At 48.8% G+C, this 23,576-nt stretch overlaps 1 protein-coding gene across 1 annotated transcript in view; it reads left to right on the forward strand.

The window, feature by feature from the left end:
* The first annotated feature begins 1,842 nt into the window (after nt 1–1,842).
* The window catches only part of AFAP1L1 (actin filament associated protein 1 like 1), a 65,400-nt gene continuing 43,666 nt past the window's right edge, over nt 1,843–23,576 (forward strand). Inside the window, exon 1 of the mRNA XM_036080624.2 lies at nt 1,843–1,979. Within this exon, the coding sequence (XP_035936517.1) occupies nt 1,964–1,979 (16 nt within the window). The 5' untranslated portion in view covers nt 1,843–1,963. The remainder of the gene's footprint in view (nt 1,980–23,576) is intronic.

The raw sequence follows: 23,576 nt of genomic DNA on the forward strand, positions 1-23,576 counted from the left end.
TTATATTATTTTATTCTCTCAAATGAAATATAATGTTTTTAAAAGTATTAATGGGCTAGCCTGGGAACTTAACTGCCATTTACAGCCTTGTTTCCAAGTGTTTCAGAGTTCCAACAGTGAACTTGGGGAACTTAATCCACTTGTAAATTGTTGGCTGTCTGCTTTAGAATTTAAACTGACCTTTTCAAATTGGAAAAGTAGGCAGGAACAAAGAGGAACTTGGAAAATAATAATGGCTCACATTTTTATAGCTATTTATGGTTTATAAAGTGGGTTTGTACCATCATTTGCCCTCTCAGCAGCCCTATGAGGTCAATAAGAGGTCTCCCCAAGCACAGATGAGCAAGCAAGTCTTATGTACTTCGTAGAGCAAGACCTCACACACAAGTTTGCAGACTCAGATCCTATTGTTTTCTTCAGTACCCCACATTTCCTCTGAGTGTGACTGCATACACACTACAAACAACACACGCAATTTTTTGAAGACAGCATTAATTACAACTTGCCCATAAAAGCAACGGAGAAAAGACTCCCAGTCCAGGAAGATGCAGGATTCTCTTTCCCAAGCTGTTCCCCGTCTCTCTGCCTTTGCACAAGGTGATCCCAATGCCAGGATGTTCTAAGTCAAAGGAGTTCCCTAGTCAAAACTGAAAACAGAGACTTGGCCCATCTTGGGGAGGAAGGGTGTCTAGGAGGACAACTGAGCTTGGACTTCACTTTATAAAAGGTCTTAAATTGGGGCGCCTGGGTGGCTCAGTCGTTAAGCGGCTGCCTTCGGCTCAGCTCATGATCCCCGGGTCCTGGGATCGAGCCCCACATCGGGCTCCCTGCTCCACGGGAAGCCTGCTTCTCTCTCTCCCATTCCCCCTGCTTGTGTTCCCTCTCTTGCTGTGTCTCTCTGTCAAATAAATAAATAAAACCTTAAAAAAAAAAAAAAGAAGGTCTTAAATTTAGATATTTGCCATTGTCTGTAAATGAGTTGTACCTGTTTTCACAGAGACACACTAATAGGATGAAAGTTGACATTCTTCATACAACTTTAAACTTAAATCCCATTCCTGGGCCAGCCGCAGCCACAGCAGTATTTTTTCTACATGCTGCAATTATTTTGGAAAGAGCACACTCACGTTGCACTGTATTTTGTATGCCAAAAGTATTCACTTCCACTCTGTTGTATCCCTCCGTTTTGATATTTCTTCATCTGTTAATACACAAAGAATCTCCAAAGTTGGAAGTATCCCAAGCACTGCCCACCTTTTAATCGTCTCTGTCTGTCCTTGTCTTCGATGATCTTCTTTTTGGAGATCTTTATTATTATTTCACTCTTCTCTCACACCATGATTGACGGTGCACGGGTATAGCGCCCTATCCACTATCTGCTCTAGAAGGTGCTCAGGCAAGACCTGTCGAATGGAGGCCATAAACCCAAAGTCAGAAAATGAGTGGCAGCTGCAGGAAGAAGTTTTGATTCCACTTGGGGGCGGGGGGAAACATGTTCTAACAGTCTGGGCAGTCTGCAGATGGAATGAGCTGGAAGGTGCGACAGTAAGCCCCCCCATCAGCAGCCGAGTGCAAGCAAAGCGGAAGACCGCGCGGGCCGGGCCGGGGTGGGCCGCGCGGGCGCGGGAGCGAGGGCGCGTGAACCGGGCAGTGGGTCCCCGGGCCGCAGCGGGAGGGGCGCGGGGGCGTGCGCGAGGCAGGGCGTGGCGCGGGCGTGTGCGGGAGCCGGGACACCGGCCGGCCGGCCGCCCAGGGGGCCAGGCGTGCTCCGGCTCTATTCCGGGAGCGGCGTGGAGGGGCGGGCGCGCGCGGGCGGGGGCGCCGGGCGGGCATCCTGTCTGGGGGAGGGAACGCGCGCGGAGGGCGCTCCCGCGGGGCCGGACCGGACAGCGCAGCACGGGCCGCCGCCAGCCCCGCCGGAGCCGCTGCGCCCTGCTCCGCGCGCCCGGGGACCGCCGGCGCCATGGACCGAGGCCGGGGTAAGAGGAGCCGCGGCGCCCGCGCTGGCAGCCGCGCGGGGCGGGGAGGGAGACCGGCGATCCAGGGGCTCGAGAGGAAGAGGAGGGTGGGGGGCTGAGGAGGGGTCGGAGCGGGCGCGCGGTCGGGGGTGGGAGGCCCGGGGCAGGGTGGACAGGTGCCTCCCGCCGCTGGGGCAGCCCGGGTGTAGATCAGTCCCTCGCGTCCCGGGGCCGAGTGGCCTCCTGTGTGTAAGACCAGTTTCATACACTCAGAGTCAACTTCATGAAAGAATGCCCCACAGGATTCCTGAGGACAGCGAGCTCCTCCCACCCCATTCCCCTCTGGAAGGGTAAGATGGGGTTGGCAGGTACACTCCCAAACACCGGGACGTGTGAAGCCCGCAGCGTGCGCCCCGCGAGACGCCGCGGGAGCCCCGAGTTTGCAGCTGCCTAGGGCAGTGAGAGAAGGAGGGACAGGCGTGCGTGCCAGTGTGCGCGTGGGTGTCTGAGCCCGCCTCTGCCTCCGACAAGCTGTGTGACCTTCGCCCAGTCCCTCGCCCTCTCTGGACTAGTGACAAAGTTGGATTGATGGTCTCTGTGAGGTCCCTTCTTGCTCCCACGCTTTTTCAGGAGTTGAGTGTGTTTGATAAAAGTTTCAGAGATTAGGGAGGGCATGTGTAAATTGACGTGAGAAAAGATAGCAGCACTTGAGGGGGGCCCTGCTTAAGAAAAGGCCTAGACACTTCAAAGGCATGTGTCTGCAAAGAAGTGGCCTGCTTGGACATGCGGGCAGTGTCCAAGGCTGGGAATCAGAACACCGGGCTCCCATCCACCCACCTCTACAGGCGGAGAGATCCAGTTGTGAATGCGCTTGGTAAACTGGCCAGTGGTCTGCCAGCATGAGAAGCATTATTATTCTTGTTGTTATTATTAATGGAAAATTCCTCTGCCTCCCTAATAAGCTCACACCTTTCCTCCATCTGCCTGTTAGCTGTGCTGAGGCCCCCAAGGTGGGGGGTGGGGGCAGGAAGAGTGACCAGGGGTGTGGAAGCAGTTAGGAGGGCACCAGGGTCAGGGATGAGTGCATGAACAGGTTTCAGGATAAGCTGGCTGGCACTCCCAATACGGGACAGCCAGGCTCAAGGACCCCAGCTTCCAGGTCAAGATGCTCGGGACAACTTGTCCACCCACCTGGTCCCAGCACAAAATACCACACACACCTTCTCCTTTCAGGCTTGGAAGGGCAGGCAGGAAATAGACGGGGCTTCCGTTTGGCTCTTTGGAGACTGAGGCTGTGATTTGTAAAGCAGTTCTCACCTGTTAACTGACTGCTGGACAAGTTTACAAAGAGCACACACATTCGCCAGGGAGGAAAAACAGAGAGAAGAGGCACCTCTAATGTCCCTCAGTCCTCAGTTCCCACCTCCCATGTGGTACATCTAAAGCAGAGCACCCGCCCCTGAGATAAAGTTATTAAATATCACCCTGTCTGGTCCCCAGTACAAAAATCCCTATCTAGCCTACTCAGAATTGTGGGAGGACTGTGCCCTCCTTAGACAGACCAAGGATGACAATAATTCAGTTAGCTTAAAATGCTTAATAACTGACACCTCACTTAAGAAGGCTGTCTCTAGATCACTCCTCCTAGGAAGCCGGACTTCCTGGGACTCTGCTAGTACTCAAAACATTCTAGAGCTCTCTCCCATCCTGCAGGCTTTCCCAGCCTACTTTCCTTCTCCTTCACAGCTCTTGTCTCAATGTGCTGTTACTCGAAGGGTTAGTTATCGCACTATATGCTTTGTGCTTACCTTCCCTGCCCAAATAGAAGCTTCTGGAAGGTAGGGAGTGGATCCGTGCGGTCACTCTGCTGACACAATACCTGGCCCACAGGAGGAGCTCACTAAGAGTGGTTCACTTTGTTAACTGGGTAATATGAAATACACTTGGTAGTGCATCCCAAGTTGATTAATTGTACTGTTGATTTTTAAAAGAGAATATGCATCAGAACAGTTCTTTGTGACTTGCAAGGGCCTTCTCAAAATGTGAGTAAAGTGGTCATGTGGCCAGGGCACACAAGACCAGGCTATCTATCTAGATCCTAAGTTGTCTACCCTGATAAATCACTGCAAACATCTTAGGAATTAAAGCAAAGCACATATGAATTAGAATGTGAAACCCGTATGCATTTTCAAAATAAAACATGAGGCTTCAAAATGCATTCCAGCAGAACTTTTTTGTTGTGCTCCTGTCCCCAGGTGGATGTGTGCACTCACTTCTGTTGTCAGGGAAGGTTTAAGAAGCAGAGGTCTCATTTCAACCCCATGCCTACCACGTGGGGAGTGGGATTGTCATGCCCCAGATACTGGGGAGGAAACTACACTTCAGTGTTAATAACAATAGCAGCTGAAATCATCATAGGAGAGCAGGCTTGGCAGGTGTATTAGTCTGGGAGGGCTGCAATAACAAAATACCACAGACCAGGTGGCTTAAACAACAAATTTATTTTCTCAGTGTTTGGGAGGCTAGAAGTCCAAGATCAAGGTGCTGTCCAGGTTGGTTCCTGGTGTGGCCTTTCTTACAGGCTTGTAGACATCCACCTTCTTGCCGTGTCCTCACCTGACCTCTTTCTTCTCTGTGCACATGTGAAGAGAAAGAGCTCTCTGGTGTCTCTTCCTGTTCTTATAAGGACATGGGTCCTATCAGATTAGGGCCCACCCCTTATGACCTCATTTCACCTTCATTACCTCCCTAAAGGCCCTGTCTCCAAATACAGTCCCATAGGAAGGTTAGGGCTTCAACATATGAATTTCAGGGGGTTGCACTCCTGTCCAGAGCAGCAGGGTTGGGTCACTGACGTGAACTTGCCCAGTCATTTGCTGTGTAAGGGACAGAGCTAGGTTTGAACCAAAGTCCTGATCTTAAGCTGACTAATGCTGCTTCCGCTGTGGCCGGTGACCTGCGCACGCCCTGGAGCAAGGCCTGGACGCCAGGCTGTCCCGCTCCAGCTCCAGGTGCCTCCTCCACACCTCAGCTGTGCTGCTCAGATCTTCAGCAGCGATGGCAGCGCAAAAGCTCAGCACCAAAGTCAACCGACTTGAGAATGAAAACAAACCTGGGAATTAGGATTTCTCTCCTAACACGGTATGTGTCTTCCCATGAGGAAAGCAAGATTTATATGATGTCAGAACAGACAGAGAAACCACTTATAATGAAATCCCTTCCAGGGCGCCTGGGTGGCTCAGTCGTTAAGCGTCTGCCTTCGGCTCAGGTCATGATCCCAGGGTCCTGGGATCGAGTTCCGCATCGGGCTCCCTGCTCAGCAGGAAGCCTGCTTCTCCCTCTCCCACTCCCCTCTCCTTGTTTTCCTGCTCTCACTATCTCTCTCTCTCTGTCAAATAAATAAATAAAATCTTTAGAAAAAATAATGAAATCCCTTCCAGTAGGATTTCCTGATTCATGAATATCGTACAAAAAGAATCATAGACTGATGGCCGCAGACACCACCTTCTACAGGACAAATTAACTAACTCTCTGTCTTCATATGAGGATAAAAAATATGGATACTGATAATACCTATTTCTTGGGGTTGTTGTAAATATTAAGTGCATGGAAGATACTTCAAACAATGCCTAGCATGTGGGACCCACTCAATCAATACAATTGTAATTACAGTCTTTTTTATCAGACTCCACATAATAAAATTGCTTTATAAAGCTTCACTTGGTCCTTCCACAAGCTGGTCTGACTCAGATGACCGATTTTTTAGTCCCTACTCTGTTTTAAGGACTGAGCTAGACAGCTTTGTGTACAACTCAAGGACAGGGTGTGTGTCAAAACTTCTCTGTATCCTGGAGCTCCTTTGTGGTACTTATCCGTTGAAAACCCATCTCTGACCTTCAATAATTGGACCACTGTCCAACTAACATCTCTGAGTGACTGATAAAATATTAATACATATGCCAATGTGTCCATTTTCTCTTATTTATCCTATTTATTAGTGCCTACTGACTGGCTGTGTCTTCATAATTTTGCCTCTGCAAACTTTCCAGTCTTCTCAAGCCATCCTCTCTTTGAAGCCTTTGGTCTAAATTTTTTCTGATTTTGTCATGTGCCTTCTTAATATCCGAGGTGATGTCTGATCTGCCTGCCTCATGTGAAGTCACTGATTTCCCCCGAGGTTCCTTTCCTTTCCACTTGACTGCTAGTTCTTCTTCAATGAGTTGAATTCAACCCAAGATGGAATTTCTTTCGCAGTCGGTACTCTTTGGGAGATCATATTGTCTGCTGGGCAACTTAAGAAATAATCTGAAACTGTGCTTTTAATTAAATGAGATTTTTATTGTTCAAGAGATGGTAGAAGAACCCATTCTAACTGTTGTGCGTCTGTTGGACCAGCTTTGAGACCCATGTTAGGAAAGCCACATTTCCTTACCCAGCTGGGCCAAGCAACCTGTAGCTACTTCTAGAGTGAGCTCTCTACAGTGACTCACCACCCAACTTCCACCACCAAGGCCATGAATTCCCATTCGGGCATACCTCTTCCCTGGCATCCAAGTTCATTCTCTACTCCTATCCATTACTGGCCTTCTGAAAGGAACACTCAACCATATTCATCTTTTCCATCCACATATGTCTTGTGCCATCATCTTTGTCAGCCTGGAGACTCGGGAAAGCAGAAAAGGTTCAGAGAACGGATAAGTGTGGGTTTGAGGTGTTTTGTTTTTTTAAGTAGGCTCCGTGCCCAACATGGGGCTTGAACTCATGACCTTGGGATCAAGAATTGCATGCTCTACCGACTGAACCAACCAGATGCCCCAAGGGTTTGAGTTTGGGCTGTAACTTTTTAGCTGTATGATCTTGTATGAATTGGATAAATTAATTTCTCTGAACTTCAGTCTCATTTCATTTACAATGTCATGGGGAAAGGTAATACATGGATGCTGGCTCTTAGGAAACATTCAGGAGTGATAGCTATTATATTTATCAAATATAATTGCTTGGATTTCAGCCACTCTCTGTAATGGGTGTATGTGGTCACATGGGACCATGAGATTTGAACTTCCTCTCTTCCCTGTAGAGAGAAGTGTACTACTGTCACTGGGCACTGCTTCCAAATCCTTATCCCACTCAGCCTCCATGGTGTTTGCCTTCCCCATTGTAGTCAAGGTTTTTTCTGCCTCTCCCTCAAATATCAGTTTCAAACCCCCCTTCTCACATGGGTGAGCACCCTGCCAAGTAAGTTCCTCCCTCCCTAACCCCTGCCAGAAGCCTATCATTACTCCATTCTGATCTTTGCTTGGGAAAAACAAGCCTGTGTTTGGATACCATCAGCTTCTCATACTTTTCTTACCCTTCTAAAAAAAACATGCAACTGAACAAAAAAGTAAAGTCCCTGCTCGCGGGCATGCGCATGTGCACGTGTGTGCACGCACATACTCTCTACCCCTAAGCATTTTCCTCCTTCCTCTCCTGGCCAAACTTCTCAAGTACACAGTCAGCACGTCAACCTCCAGCTCCGTCCCCCCAAACCCCTTGCGCTGCCTGCATTCTCCCTTCCAATCACACCTTCTGCAGAAAGCCCACTCATCTGAGTCACAAATGGTTCCATGCTGTCTCATCTTTCACCTCCTCTGAGTCCCATCTCCTGGACTTCTCTGTTGCGCTGTTGACCCGCTATTGACTCCTCTAATATATTCTGCTACTTGGTGGAGATGAGGAAAGCATGGATTTTGGAATCAAATAACTCTCCCTTAAATAACCACTGCTCCATCCCTCCCAGAAGTCTTTCCTGCCTCTCCTCCTGTCCCCCAATCCCACTGTTATCAGTGCTCACAGCCTCTGGGCTTCTCCCGCCATCAGGCAAGTTACCCAACTAAGCCTTGTCCCCTAAGTCTGCAAAGCAGGAAGAATGACACCCGGAACTGGACTGTGGTAATATTTGCCCAGCACCCAGCGCCAGGCCCATAGCAGGTGCTCACGAATGGTTATTCTCCATCTTCCCCTCTGGCTCACTCACTTTTTCTTCTTTAAGGACTCTTGCCCCTCTTTCCCCACCCTCTCAGCCCTCTCTCTATACTCACTCGTGTAGAGAGCCATGCCCACATGAGGGTGACGCTCAGTGTCCATCTTCAGCCATGAGTTGGGTCCATTCCTGCATTATTTACCTCCTGCCTGTGGTGTATCTTCATCCGGAGGTCAACTCAACCTCCGAGTGACCCAGTTTTGAACTCCTCTTATTCACCACCAAATCAGATCCCCCTTCCTGTTTCTCTTTTTCTGTTAACAACACAACCACGTGAGGAGCAATTGGAGGAAATGGGGCTGTTTGTGAACAAGACCGAATTTGAAAGGGGGACACGGTATCAGTCCTGTAGAAGAGATAATAGAACGACTGTCCAGAGGCTGTAGAAGAGCTCAAACAGAGGCTGATTTGGCCTTGATCTAGGAGAAGCACACAAATGAAAAGAATTATCCACTACAAGAACTGGAGTTGCCCAAGGACATCAGGAAGCAGAGGCTGAATGGCCACAGATCAGGGAACCACAGAATGCCTCCTATGGGGACCACAGTAATATATAGGCTAAGAACAACTGTCACGTAATATTCAAGTGGCTTCTATAGGCATGGCCCTTTTGCGAACCATATAGAGCGGGACTTCTGCCTGAAGTATCCATCTTTTATTTAAATGTACACTTTGTCATAACTTTTAATGGGTCTTATAAATTACACTTAAGGATAGAATTTGGGAAGAGGACCTGATGCCATTAAAGATGGTCATTTAAACTATAGATCTGGGGGCGCCTGGGTGGCTCAGTGGTTAAGTGTCTGCTTTCTCTCAGGTCATGATATTGAGCCCCACGTCGGGCTCCCTGCTCAGCAGGAAGCCTGCTTCTCCTTCTCCCACTCCCCCTGCTTGTGTTCCCTCTCTCGCTATGTCTCTCTCTGTCGAATAAATAAATAAAATCTTTTAAAAAATTAAAAAAAAAAAAAACTATAGATCTGATCATGCTTAAACCCTTCAGTGGATTCTCAGTGTTCTTAAGATATAAACTATAATCCCCGTGGCGGCCCTCAAGGCCCTGCCCTGTCTGTCACCAGCGTACTTTGGGCCCCTGTCCATCTCTTGCTGCGGGGTCTCCACACACTGGTCTTTGTACCTCCACCTGCTTAATCCTGCTCATCCTTTGCAGTCCGCTCAAACCTTTCTTCCTCAAGGCCATCTTTCCCAGTCTCCCAAGCTCCGGCTCCCTTCTGCAGGGGCCCCTGCACCCTGCACTTCTTCCTCCTTGGCTGCTATTTTCATAATTATAATCAGTCGTGGGATTGAATTGGCTGTGAACGTGAGCTCTGTGGGGGCAGGGCCCTTCTTGCCTCTGTCCACAGCTCTTTCCCTAGCACCTAGTCATGCTTGGCAAGAAAGACATCTGTTGAGATGAGTAAATGAACGAAAAAATACAAAATTCATAGAGTAGAAGCTGGATATGGCCACTTTCAACTCCAGGATTCTCCATTTCAATGAGTCTCACTTTAGGGATACAGAAACGTAGACTCCATCATTAGTCGTTGCTTCCTTTGCTTTCATCCTTCATCCAATAAGACCTTAAATCCTGTTGACTATGATTGAAAAATGTCTCTTGGATGGCTTCTTCTTCTCCACCCTATGGGAGCTTCCTGTTTCTGCTCTCACCTTCTCCACCTGCCCTGAGGACCACTCTCGATTTGTCTGTTTGACTCCAGCTGGGCTCAGGATCGTCTCCTGTGGAGCCTGCTGAAAATATGCCCCCAGGGATCTGATCAGTGGGTCTGGAGTGGGGTTTGGGTATGTGTGCCTTTTGCACAGCTCCCAGCTGAGTCTGATGTGCTCACTGTTGTAAGCAGTGACCTGCTTTTATCATGCCCCTTGACCCTGCCCAAACACATGCCAGGATTCCCTGTTGCTGTCTCCAGCACTGACTTTTATACTTTTCAGTCGAGTGGGACTCTAGGGTCTGGATCTTTTACCCAAAGTAGTCTTCTGAAATGTCTCATTTTATCTTTTAAAAAGCCAAGCCATTTTTTTCTATTGTAGTCTATAATATATCTGAACACATTCTCTCCCCCCCCCCCCCCCGTCCAGCCCAACAAGAAAAATCTTTGCCCAGTGGACCTCTAGAGATGCCAGTGTTCATCTTGGGGCTTCTCCTTCCCTACCCCATCCTGCTCTCTGCTGTGAGCTCCCAGGGTGTGTGAACTTTAGCCTGAGAAGACCGATCTCCCAGAAATGTCCCAGCACACAGTGCTAGAGTGGACATGGGTCTGGCCATGGAAGCAGGATCCCACAGCCTAGCCCTGGCTCAGCCACTCGCTCTGCAACACGAGAACATACATTTTTATAACACATCTAACTTTTAGAAACATTTCCACATTTACTGGTTGTGTCCGTTGGAGCATAATGTTGGGATGGTGAGCACTGTGAAGGCTTCGTTCAGAGCCCGTGCAGCCTCTGGTAATTAATTATACCCGCTCTCACTCCACAGTCATACACTCGGGGGTTGCTATGGGCAAGAAGGAACCTGCATCATAGGGATATTCAGACAGAGAATTGACCACTAAAATCCTTTCTCTCTGAACCCTTCCAGCCTGAGTTTCTCTTCTGTGGTTTCTCTCAACTCTGGCAAAAGCCCTGTGAAGTGGACAGCTGAGTCATCTCCCCATTGGACGGATGCAAAAACTTGAGTCTCAGAGAGATGTCTCTGCTGTTCCCTCTCCCGGAAAGAGACCAGCTCAGCATCACCCCGCTGTGTAAACATCCCTGCCACATCCCCCTTCTACCTCCTTTCTGACTTGGGGTGACCACCACCCTCCTCAGTCTTGGCCTTTAGAAGATTTTATTGCACTAACTGAAATACCCCTTCTATGTATCTGTGAGTCCCGTGGTCTGAGACAGTCTTGTCTTCTCATGCCCAGTGTCTCACACATAGCAGATGTTCAATAAGAAGAGCCCACTGAGTGCTCGCCGGGAGTCAGGGAGTCTACATCTGTACACGGGGTCCTCTAATGCTCGCACGACCATGAGCTGGATGCCTTTTGGCCTTCCTGTACATAAAATATGCCGTTTGTTTCATTGGGGGAAAATTCCATCCAAAACTGCTGCCTACAGCTATGAGTTAATAGTGTCTGTCTGTACCATGTGTAGCCAGGGCATGTATGTGAATTATAAAAATATGACTATCATTTTGTATTAAAAGTTTATGACAGGGGCAGCTGGGTGGCTCATTCGGTTAAGCGTCTGCCTTCGGCTCAGATCATGATCTCAGGGTCTTGGGATCGAGCCCCGCGTTGGGCTCCCTGCTCAACGGGGAGCCTGCTTCTCTCTCTCTTCTTCTGCTGCTCCCCCTGCTTGTGACTCTCTCTGTCAAATAAATAAATAAAATCTTAAAAAAAAAAAAAGTTTATGGCAAAATCCAGTTCTGCAGTAGGCCATTAAGTATGTTCCCTGTGAAGGAATGTGGCTCATCTCAGTGTGTGAATGCCTAGCCAATTTTAGATATATTTGTGATACTTATCTTGTTTGAGCACCGCCATCTCACCTCCCAAGGGAATTCACTAAGAATGTTTATTGTGACTTTGCCCTCTGTTGGATTTTAAAGTTAGTTCCTGTAATTTACTTTCACTAGATAACTAAGAGTTTGTTGTACATATTTTTAAAGTATCCCCATTTTACAGATGAAGAAACTGAGGCTTAGAAAGGTCCATCTATTTACACAGCCCTGCCCACCTCCAAACCTCAGTTTTTCACTGAATGCTGGAGGGTCATCCCCGAGTCAGTTATAGGAAGGACTTGCTTGGTAAGCTACAAGGATGTACTAGGTCCAGATTTCAAGGTGGGGACAGAGAGGATGTGGGGAAGCAGGGGAGGGAAAGGGGACACCCTCCGTCAGTGAGTGATATGGCCAGGCAGCTGGCATGAAGTTTTCTCTCTTACCCTTTCCACTCCTCCCGCCGTGGCCCTCACAGTTCTGGTGTTTCGGATTCGAGAAGCGCTCATCCTCCCAGAACTAAGAAAGAGGGCCCAGGCAGGGCTTGTCCTCCATCTAAAATTCCATCTGGGGAATCCCAGCGTCGCCCCAAGTGAGGGCGGAGGCACAGAGCCGGCCGGGCATGATTCTTCTCCCGGGGAACAGCTGTCAGGCCTTGGCAGGAGCAGAGTGTGGCACCACATTGCAGTCATTCCAGCTCCGGGGGATTTAGCGACAGCATGTCCCGCAGGAGGCAAGCTCAGGGGCTTTTTATAGCCCTCTAAGAACCTCGGGGAAAACTGATCTCTTGGGAGAGAGAAGTGGGGCACGTGTCTTTTCCAGGCACCATTCCCTCAAGCGTGTAGTCCCAGCTGCCCGCAGTTCAAATCAGGCTTCGCGTCACGGCTAAGTGGGCCGTGTGGAGCCGTGGAAGCACATCTGTGTGGGGACAGGGATCCCAACCAAACCCAGTTCCTAGAGCCCCCTCCGGAGCCTTCAGTTCCTTCACCTGTCTGGTCGAAGTATGATAAGGCAGGGATCTGCACACCTCGGCCTGCGGACACTGCGGCCGCCACCAGCTTTTGTAAATAAAGTTTTTTTGGAACACAGACGCATCCATTCCTTATGTACTGTCTGTGGCTTTCTCACTGCCACAGCAGAGTTGAGTAGTTGTAACAGAGGCCGTAGGTGGTTGGCAAAGTCTAAAATACGTACTATTTGGTCCTTTATAGAAAAAGTGTGCCAACCCTTGGATTAGACTAGAGAGAGTTTGGGACTATCTACCTACAGCACTGTGGGAAGAAGGATTCTGAGAGTGTCCAGACTAAGAAAGGTAGCTCTATCCTTTAGACCATACAAGAGTATGTATTCACGAGTAGTATTGGAAGGACCCCAGAATGCCATTTCCTCATGTTTTTCAAACTACTTTTAGTCCCAGAACCCTTTTGCAAACAAAATCTTAAGCAATAGAGCTGCTCAGAGTGAAGTGGGAATGAGAACACGGTACAGTCCATTCCATCCCTCCGGTGCCCAAGGCAGCCCCTAAGGAAGCTACACAGTTCCCATAACCCCATTAGAAGAGCATTTGAAAACCACCTAGCTAATCCTATGACTCTTGTTTTACAACTGGGGAAACTGAGGTTCAAGGGGCAGCGTCTTGTCTAGGGCCACACGATGGACTCCCAGTTGGCTTTCCATGGAGCTACTGACATGGTCGTGAGGCATCTGCAGAGCTTAGACATAATCTCTGCTGGGGAGAAGATGTCCATTGGCTTCGGGGGCCTCAGAACTGCCATAAGTACATGGGTGACTATGACATGCCCATGCTGACCCCGCAGCCCCCAGGGTTGGCCGAGATACCTGCCGATACCCGCCATGCTTCACAGTAGTTAAGCAAGGCTTGGGAGCTGTTTCTTTTTTCTGAGAACAACAGGGACAAAAAAATAAAATGAAAATTGAATTGGACCATATTTAAAAAAAAATTTAATTGATACCGAGACACATTTTCAAAAAAATAGAACATGTCTCACAACTGATCTATCAATTAGATCATTTTTCTGTTTTTCCCCCCAAAAGCTGTTATTAGGCAGATAAGACATCTTTAAATCAATGCCATCTTAGAATGGGGAAATTATGATAATTTATGCCGCAGCTTTCTTTTGAAGATGGAATCAGATTTATTCATTTGTAGAGTAAATATTTATTCTTCCTGCCCATTCTTGTTGAAGGGTTTGCTGAGAGCAGATGCAGCTGATATGAAACCATGGGCAATGTTTTTTTAGCTCCACTTGAACCCAGAAGAAAACTGATCTAGGAGCGTGCTGGGCAGCCAAAGAGACCGATCGTGTTTCCTCACAGCCAGCCGGCAACCAGGTGCAGCTCTGAGGGGTGACGAGGGGAAGCTCAGCGTCCCTGCTCCCGAGTCTCCTAGAGAGGCACCCATGCCTGTGACATGAGGTCATATCTGCTCTGTGTCCCTCAGAGAATACATTAAAAGGACCAGAGGGTTCAAGGGACATTTTCTAGCCAGGAACCTCAGAAATACCGGGGAGGCAGCATCTAGGTAGAGAAAACGCCAGAGTGAAAAGAAGAAAGTCCCAGAAGTGTGCTCAGTGTGCAATGGGGTGGGCGTGCCTACAGCCCAGAGAAGCAGGTAGAGGTCGTCCTTCGATAGAGTAAGGCTTTCTCCTCCAGGTCCCCAGCGGGGCGTGTCCCAGTCCCTGAGAAGCTGGGTTGCTGGGATTTGTAACTAATAATAGAGGCAGCATGATGCGGGAGCTCCGTGCGCTGGTCAGGTTGCCCCAGGTTTGAATCCTAGCTCTACTCATCCACTGAATCCCCCAAGTCTCAGTTTCTTCAACTAAAAACAGAGATCACAATCTCCTGTCTCCCTACAGGGATCATTGGATTCATGCAAGGAAAGCACTCAGCACATAGGAAGCATTCAGTTAAAAAAAAACAAAAACCCTAATACTTAAAATACAGGTTTGTAAATGATCGCCTCTCTTAGTGAATTAGAATGGAATCCAAGTTCCCTTTGTGCTGCTTTCCCTCTGGCTTCTGGCTTCTGGCCTGCCCATCGTGGGAAGGGATGGAATGACAGAAGAATTGGTGATAAGCCACAGGGAGCGCATATAAAGGTCTTTCGTCATCCATGTCACAGAGAAAACTGGCGTCGGGGCCCTGGGGAGCTATTGACTGGCCAGGTGTGAACAGGAGGGGGTTCTCGTAAGTGTTGCCATTGGGGGAAATTGTTAGAGAGAGCAGTGAGCCCGTGTGACAGTGGGAAGGGAGAGACTGGAAGGAGGTGACCAGTTAGGAGGTGCACGCGAGCAGCAGACTGGATAACATTAACTCACCTCCGTGTATCAGTTAAGAACAGAGAAACAAAACTTCAGAGTCTATCCATTTTCAAATAGAGTTAATTGTTGGTCTAATGTGGAAGCAGAGGAGACGTTTATCTGGAGCTCTCCGCAATTCAAGACCCCCATCCCCAGGACCTTCTGCCATCACTTTCTTGGAGCCTCGCCCCAGCCCCTGGGGCAGGAATCAGCCCGAGGGTCTCGCAGAGCCTGCCCCAGGATGGCTGGGCTCCCTGTGGACTGGAGTCCTGGGCACCTGGTCGGCACCCAATCCAGAGTTGGCAATGGGAGATTTCTGCAGGCAGGGGAGGGAAAGAAGGGAGGGAGGGAGGGAGAAGGGGCTTCCCACCTGGGCCGTAGTCAAGGAGGGCATTGTGGGCCTGACCTTTAGCCCCCCACCCAGAATGACTAGGCTGACCTCCCTTTCTCACCAGAACCTCTGAGGGGAGTACTCTCATAATCTTTGTGTCACAAGATGACAAAACTAAGGTGACGTCACCTACATGGGGTCTCTAGGCTAGGGAAGGCAAATCCCAGGTTTGACTCTGGGTGTTTCTCACCCCACTTGCCCAGTGTCTCACTTCCCCACTATACTGATTCTCTCCCCACCTCCCTGCCAAAGGGCTGTCCCACTGGGGCTCAGCCCCTCTTGGAAGAGATATCTGCCTCTCTTCTTAGTTCAGATTTCTGTAAGTTAGTGTGGTCTTGAGCTACCACCCACTGATCCAGGCCTACCCTCCAGTGCCCCCAGTACCCCAGGGGACAAAGTTGCTCCCCCCTTCTTCCCCCCCACCCCTGCTGAGCCCTTCTTCTCTTGGAGACAAGTTGTCCTAGGTAGGATTTACAGCCTTCTGCCTAGTCTGTGGTCCTTCTCTGAGTTCTAGGTTGTCAGTTAATCTGTCCCCAGTGCACCTGCCATGTACCCATTACTGTGCTGGGCACTGGGCAACAGGGGCAGACACTGAATCGGGCACCATCTCTACCCTCATGGTTCACAGTTTAATGAAGAAGGATATTGAACAAGTGATCTGCTCTGGAGGGTGTAACAGGATGACCTCACCTGTCCAGGAAAGCAGGACAGCCCTCCTGGAGGAAGTGGCATCTCAACGAACCCTCAAAGGATGAGTGGGCACTATCTGGGGAGTATGAGAGATTTTAAATAACAATGAGTCAACTTGGTATGCATCAGGAATTGTTCTAAGACTGTACAATACTCCACTGGGTCCACACAACAACCTGTAAGGGGTGGGTATTACCATTATCCCCATTTTGCAGATGAGGATACACAGAGAAGTTAGGTAACTTACACAAGGTCACACAGTCAGTATTTGGCAGCAGAGAATAAGCCATGCAGAGGAAATACCATGAACAAAGGTATGGGGTGGGGGGGGGGGCATCTCAGATAGTGAAAATAGGTAAGAAATAGTAAAAAGCAACTTTAAAAAAAAACCATTGAACATAACAAAGATAAATACACAGTATGTTCCTAATAGTGCAACCTGAGGCATCTACTGATGATTTTCTGGTTCTTTTATCACACTGAGGTTTCTGTGGGCTCACTGTCAACCTAGTCCTTTGCCTTCTGAATGGGAATGCTGTTCTTCAGTCTCCTCTCTTGAATCCTACAGAGGTTCTGTTGCTCGTTTGGGGAGAAGGAGGAACAGGTAGCATATATACTAATAATCACAATTTACTGATTTATAAAACTTCAGTGCTCTCACTTTTCCCAGACTTTGTGAGATTTGAGTCTCACGAGAGGCCTGAGAGGTAGGCAGGACAGCCGTCATCACTCCACCTTAATGTTACAGAAATTGAGGCTCAGAGACACGGAGCAACTAGTCCAAGGTCACACAGCCAGTAAGTGTGGAGCTGGGGCTTGAGCCCTGAGCTTTTGGTTCTAGATCCTGTGTTTTTTCCTCTACACCAAAACACAGTGGAGAGTGGGAAGCTGGAACGTTTCAAACCTGGCACTTGGACCTCCAGAAAGTTCGTTAGCCTCTCTAGGCCTCAGTTTCCTGTCAGTAGAACCGGGATAAGAAGAGCTCCTACAGGGCTCCTGCAAAGATTAAATGAAGTAATAGACACAGAGTGGTGGCCACAGAGAATATTCCAGTAATGGAATATCATACAGCACTATGAATGAACACAATGCCAGCCAACAATATGGGTAGATCTTAGCAGGATAATAGTAAAGAAAAAGTCACAAAGGATTACCTACAGCATTATATACCCTTTTAATAAAGTTAGAAACAACTACAGATTTTTAAAAAGTTTCTGTGGCTATGTGTAGTTGCAATAGCACTATATATAAGGGAAAGCAAGGATGTGACAAATACAGCATTCAGGATGGCCGTGAGGCTAGGTATCGGAGGAAGCCTGGGATCATAGTTAGAGGTAAGATATCGTCTGAACCCCGGCTTTTGCTTTGAATGGTAGATTTGTGGGTCCTTACTACATTAGCAAAAATAACTGATTCCATAACTAAGTAAATAAAAGTGGAGCATGCTTGAACCAGTGAAGACAGTGTCTCATGAAGCAAGGGTCAGGATTACCTCAATTCTTATCCACCTGAAGTTCTATTTATTTATTTTTCAAAGATTTTATTTATTTTAGAGGGGCAGGGGAGCATGTGTGAATGGGGGAAGAGACAGAGGGAGAGAATCTTCAAGCAGACTCCCTACCGAGCCTGAAGCCTAGAGCCTGATGGTGAGCTCGATTCAGGGCTTGATCCCACAACCCATGAGATCATGACCTGAGCAGAAACCGAGGGTCGGATGCCTGCCTGAGCCACCCAGGCACCCCCTGAAGTTCTATTTATAAAAAGAAATAAAAGTGGCAGGCACAGTGCCCAGCTTGTGGGAAGCAGTCAATAAATGCTCACTGTCATGCTTGGATATCTTTATTATTATCTGCATTTTCTGCCCACCCCTAGCCAGATGTCCTCAGTGTCTGCCCTAGGCTAACTGGTGGGATGGGTCCTCAAACTCAAACTTCTCAGAAGCAGAAAGCCCCGTCCCATCTAGGCCTCAGGCCAGGTACCCCATCCTGTGAATGGACATCAGCGGGAAAAGTCCTGAGGGGCTCACTGCTGGTTCCAGCAAGCTTTGGGGGTAGAGCACCCCCACCCCCGTTAGAAGAAGAAGGCCAGCAGCTATTACAATGCAGCAATTGGAAGCTTAGGCTCTAGAGTTAGGTCTGGGTTTGGATCTGGGTTCTGCTGGTGTGTGCCTTTAGGCAAACGACCCAGCATCCCTGAGCCTCACTTGGTTCATGTGTGAAAACAGTATCTACCTCACAGGGTCATTATGAGAATTAAGTGAGGTCATCTAGACAAAATGCTTAGCACAACATCTGGAACATCACTTAAGAGCTTAAAAATACTACCTGCTTTTATCATTGGGTATCCCAGGCCACTCCCAGGATGGCTTCTGCCCCCCTCTGATGAAGGAGATGGTGCAGACTGCCTCGGACGGCAGCCACTGCCATCTTGTGCGGGGGGGGGGGGGGGGGGTGAGCATGTGTGGGTCACAGTTTTCCACTTCCTCCTGAACCCTTTCCTTTGTGAGCTAAACAGGGAGGAATCTGCAGACAAAGGAACAATTCTGGGAGAGCCCAGTCCCACAGCCAAAAGCTATTTCCTCGGAAGTCAGTGGCTTGCCCCACCCCCTCCTGTCTGGAAATGGCTTCCCTGGTGGCCCAGGGCTGGGACACCAGGTGCCCAGAGCGAGAGCTGTGCTGGTGGATGGCGGGGCCTGGGCAGAGCTGCTGCTAGAAAGGCCATTTAAGATGTGGGGCTTCCCTGAGCTTGTCACCCTGGCCTGACTCCTACCAAGAGAGTCCCATAAAAGGCCCCCATGACCTGCTTCCCAACTGACCTGTGACCTCCCTGTCTTCCTGAAATAACAGATCAGAGAAGTGTGCTACCCTAACATCCTTAATAATGATCCATGGTTTACAAACCCTTCCCCTCCTCACATGAACTGACACATGGGCCTCCTGAGCCCCTCCTCACAGAAGCAGAAGGGGACGCTCAGAGGGGTTGAGCGCCTTAACCCAGATTCCACACTAGCAGATGGGAGGCATGGCCCCAAACCAGTCCTCTCAGACCAAACCCCGAGGCCTCCCCCTCCTCCTTCCCACCTCCCTCCCTTAGGAGTCTGTGCTTAGGGCCTGCAGAGTCAAACCTGCACTGCTCTCTTCAGCATAAAGGATATTGAGTTTCCTGCACCAGCTGTAATGAACACACACCAAAGCCTTCCAAGGTGACCTCCCCCGGCCCTCCCTCACACAGGGGCTATATTTAACTCCTGGAAAGCAGTCAGCACCAAGGCACGGGCTTTGCAGCTGGGCTTCTCTGCTGCTCCTTTTTCATTCTTTTCCTGCCCACATGAGCCGTGGTCTTCCCCAAACACTCTGGGACAACAGGAAGTGTTTGTTTTAGTGACCAACAATGTTGGTCCCACCAGCACGGTTCCCTCTGCCATTGTGCCCACTGTTTGGCCTTCACTTGGGCTCCAAGAGAAGTGCTTAAGAATTCGGAGGAAGTGAGATGTTCACGTGGCCCCCAATAGGTAGATTTGCTGCAACTTGGAAGAGACTGTGAGCAAGGGAAGGAGAGATGTCTGCACCCACAAAGTGAAGGGGCAGTTCTGCAGGCCTTCTGTGTGGCATTAGCCCAGATCTGGGTAGCTAGGAGTAGTGCAGTGAGGGACCACTGGGGCGGGCACCCCTGAAGAGCTCCTCCCTGTTCTTCCCGTTCTGCAATCTGCAGTTCCCACCCCTGTAAAATGGGGCTGGCCCACCTTGTCATAAGTATTAAATTGTGTAGGGGCACCTGGGTGGCTCAGTTGATTAAGCGTCTGCCTTCAGCTCAGGTCATGATCCCAGGGTCCTGGAATCGAGCCCCCTACGTCGGGCTCCCTGCTCAGCAGAGAGCCTGCTTCTCCCTCTGCCTCTCCCTCTGCTGCTCCCCCTCCTTGTGCTCTCTCTGTCAAATAAATAAAATCTTTTAAAAAAAGAATTAAATTGTGTAAATAATACATGTAAATCTCTTAAAGCAAAGGGTGACACAGAAAAACAATGTAAGAGTAATATAAACAGCCAACATTTATTGAGACCCTACTATGTGCCAGGCACTGTTTTTCATGCATTAGGGCTCGTTCCCACTGATGAGGTACATAGGCTCATAGGTCACTAGTGATGTACATGAGGCCCGGGGTGGTAATGTGAGTGTCCCAAAGGTGCACAGCTAGGCAATGGGGGGTCGTGGAGGAGACAGGACTTGAACTCAAGTAGTTTGGGTGGCTTAATATATGTTAGTCTTATTATTTCCCAGTTTCTATGTTAGGATTAAAACCCACCAACTACAAAATGGGCATCACTGAATTTGTTGGCAGCCGTATTCACACGAGGGATACAAGCTCAACCAAATAGGGCTTGGGGACCTTAGCCAAGTTGGAAATTGGACTTCTGCTTCCTTCTGTTCCCCCGGACTATTGTTACATATTTTTTTTTCTTTTTTTAAGCATCTTTTTACGATGCTGATCCACTATTATAGACATGGTTTTTAAATCACATTAACTAGCTGCTAGACTATGAACTCTTAAGTTTGCTTCAAGAATTCATTCATTCCACAAATAACTTAAGCATGTACGCTGTGTCAGGTACTAACAAAAGCTGGTGCTATTCCTGCCCTCGAGTTCAGGCTCAAGTGGGGGAAGTTGATCTTAATTGAAGAAATGCATCGTTAAATGTAACATTTCACCAGGGCACATACCACAGGGAGAGTGATGTGTAAAATAGGGGGAAAGATGTGATGGAGAAGACAGGGGAAACTTCCCTGAGGCAGTCATGAGTGAGCAGAGAGCTGAAGAGGGCATCACTGGTTGGCAGGAGAAGGGAGTTCTGACAAGCAGAAGGAACAGCATATGCAAAGGCCCTGGGTTAAGAGGCTGAGGAAAGGAGCATGAAGGCAACCTGGCAGGAAGTCTCTCTGGAAGGGTCTGCAGAGTTGGAGGGCCACAGGAAAGGGTTCCTCTTCCTTCCCTACCCCCCCCCCACCCAAACATTGAGGTCACACCTGCTAAGTGGACTGCTTTCCTTTCCAGGATGCCTTGCCTCTCCACCCTCCCAATGGGGTCATACCTCACTAATGTGCTAGCTTGTTAAAGCACAGGATACAGAAAGTCATCTCTCAAATCATGATCAAAAATTTTTAAAGTAACACATTGGCACTTTACCCAGCTCAGGAGCCTTTATGGGCTGGAAATTGGGTTATTTTGCTGTTTGGAAAATGAGAAAGAAAATTTGAGTAAACAAACAAAACATGTAAGCCCTTTTGTAAGCACCACATACTGACAACTTTCCTATTTTCCATTCTTGAATCATGCTTGTTGCATATTCTCTGACTTTGAAAACAAAGAAGGATGAGTTATCTTTGTCCTAAAGAGGCTTGTCAAATAAGGAGATGGGGGAAAGAGAAATTGTATTTCCTCCCACTGCTTTGCATTTAATGACATTGTAACTTGCAAGCTATTTCCAAGCATTTTCGTAAATTCCAGAGTCTGGAAGTTGCCCAGGAATGAGATCACAAATCAGGGCGCCCACTAGGCTGACCAGGTAGGTGCCAAAACAGGGGTTATTATTCCTGTGGTTTGCAGAAGGTTAATTATTCACTTCTCTTTTGTTATGGAAATTAGACTCTTTACCTTTGAGATCTCTAAATAAATCCAGCTAGAACCCATACCGGCTATGATAAAGAACTTTGGCTTGAAAGCTTCATTCATGCTGCATGGGGGTATGCAGTCCTGGGAGCAAGTAATAGTGCTTTTTGCCTGTGGCTTATTTTCTGCTCCGTGCCATCTCATTTTGATTTAAATTAAGTGGGGAGGGTGGAGGAGCAGAGAGAAAATTGATCTTCGTCTTCGTTGGGTATTCACCAGTAACAAGCAGTTAGTGGTCTAATCTTAAATATATTTTAAAATAGGTTTCTAATTTTATTTGGCAAACTTTTTGCATCCCAAAGAACAATTATCACCCATCTTGGGTTTCCGAGCCTGTCTGTCCCACTTAGGGAAAGATTGAAGTTTCATAAACAATGATTAAACCATTTCTTCCTGTGGTTTTTTTTTTCCTCACTGGAATTCACTGTACCTCCCTAAGGCTCAGCTAAACCAAACAAGATCAATGAAATGTATTCGTGGTTCTAAATAAACTTTAGACATAAAAGATAATGCTGTCCCGATGCCCCAGTCTGTCCTCAGAAAGCAGACAGGACCTGGAGCAGGAGTGAAGGTGGGAGGGGGCGGGTTAGGAATTGGTGAAGGAAATCCTTCCCCACTGGGGACAGCAGGGACAGGTTTCCCCTCCAACTGAAAGATGTCCCCTCATCTGGTATGGGGGGGTCCTTGGGGTATGAGCCCCCTGAGGAAAGGGGCTACACCACCTTCTACTGCCATAGCTACCCTAAGCTCAGTGTCAGGCCCAGATCTATGAACTGTCAATGTGGTGAGGCTTGCAGAGTCCCCGTGGCCCCAAACACCCCCTCCCTGCCCTCCCTTGTGCCCCAGCACCCGAAACTCTCTGGAGGTCACACGTGAATGGCGAGGCACCTGTCCAGTGCACTGAGCCCCCTATGCGTGGCTTCCTTTCATCTTTACAATCACCGTGTGAAGCAGTTACTGTGATTACCCCCACGGTCCAGAAGCTTGGACGAGTTAGGAAATTTCGCCAGGGCCACAGCTGGAAACCGGCCGAGCGAGGAGGGGCCAGATGGTGCACAGCCTGTTCTCTTGGCCACTCTTTGATGACTCTGCTAAGTAGCAAGCTTTGTGTGAATTTAATGCTAGGGACTTGGATTTTCAACTGGTTGTGTGACTTATAGCTAAGTCAGAGAAGCTCTTGGACCTCCACTTCTCACGTCTTTAAAATGAGAAGGTTGGACTAGGTCATCAAAATACCATGTTCACTAAATAAATGCTTATCGGACAGTTACAATGACTGAGACATGGTCCCTGTCCTCATGGAGCTTGTTGCGAAACTACGGCAGATCTGTCGCTAAACAGTACCTGAGCGGTGCTCGGGAGTCGGCGCAGTTCCGAGGAGGATCAGGAGATAGCAGCCCTCACGGTAGTACGGCCCTGACTGAGTGAGTGCAGGCTCCAGGCCCCGAGGACCGAGTGCTTCGCAGACATGGCTGCCTCGCTCTGCCTCGTCGGGGCTGGCCTCCCCTCGCTCTCACGTGACAGACCAGAAGGCCAGGGTGCAGAGCTCTCCAGCATGCCATCTTGCTACAGCTCGGAAGGCTCGAGAACTGCAGTGCGACGGGTCTGACCCCAAGGACCCAAGCACCGTGCTCTTCTCAGCAAGCTTCCAGGCTCCGGCTATTTATAATCTGTGGGAGCTCTTATTCCCACCTGGACTTGCAGTTCTTTCAAAGGTGAGGTCTAATGATAACTTGTGAGCAAACGAGAAAGGTCTTCCCACATTCCTTATGTTCACAGATGTGCCTTGTAGTATGGGTTTTCTGGCAGAGTAGCTTTCAAAGGTTGAACCTTGGAATCACCTGGAGTACTTATTAAAATGCAGCTTCTGGGGCGCCTGGGTGGCTCAGTCGGTTAAGCGTCTGCCTTCGGCTCAGGTCATGATCTCAGGGTCCTGGGATCGAGCCCCACATCAGGTTCCCTGCTCAGTGGGGAGCCTGCTTTTCCCTCTGCCTGCCACTCCCTCTGCTTGTGCTCTCTCTCTCTCTCTCTCTCTCT

The sequence above is a fragment of the Halichoerus grypus genome, chromosome 2 (genome assembly GCF_964656455.1).
Source record: "Halichoerus grypus chromosome 2, mHalGry1.hap1.1, whole genome shotgun sequence".
Taxonomy (NCBI): domain Eukaryota; kingdom Metazoa; phylum Chordata; class Mammalia; order Carnivora; family Phocidae; genus Halichoerus; species Halichoerus grypus.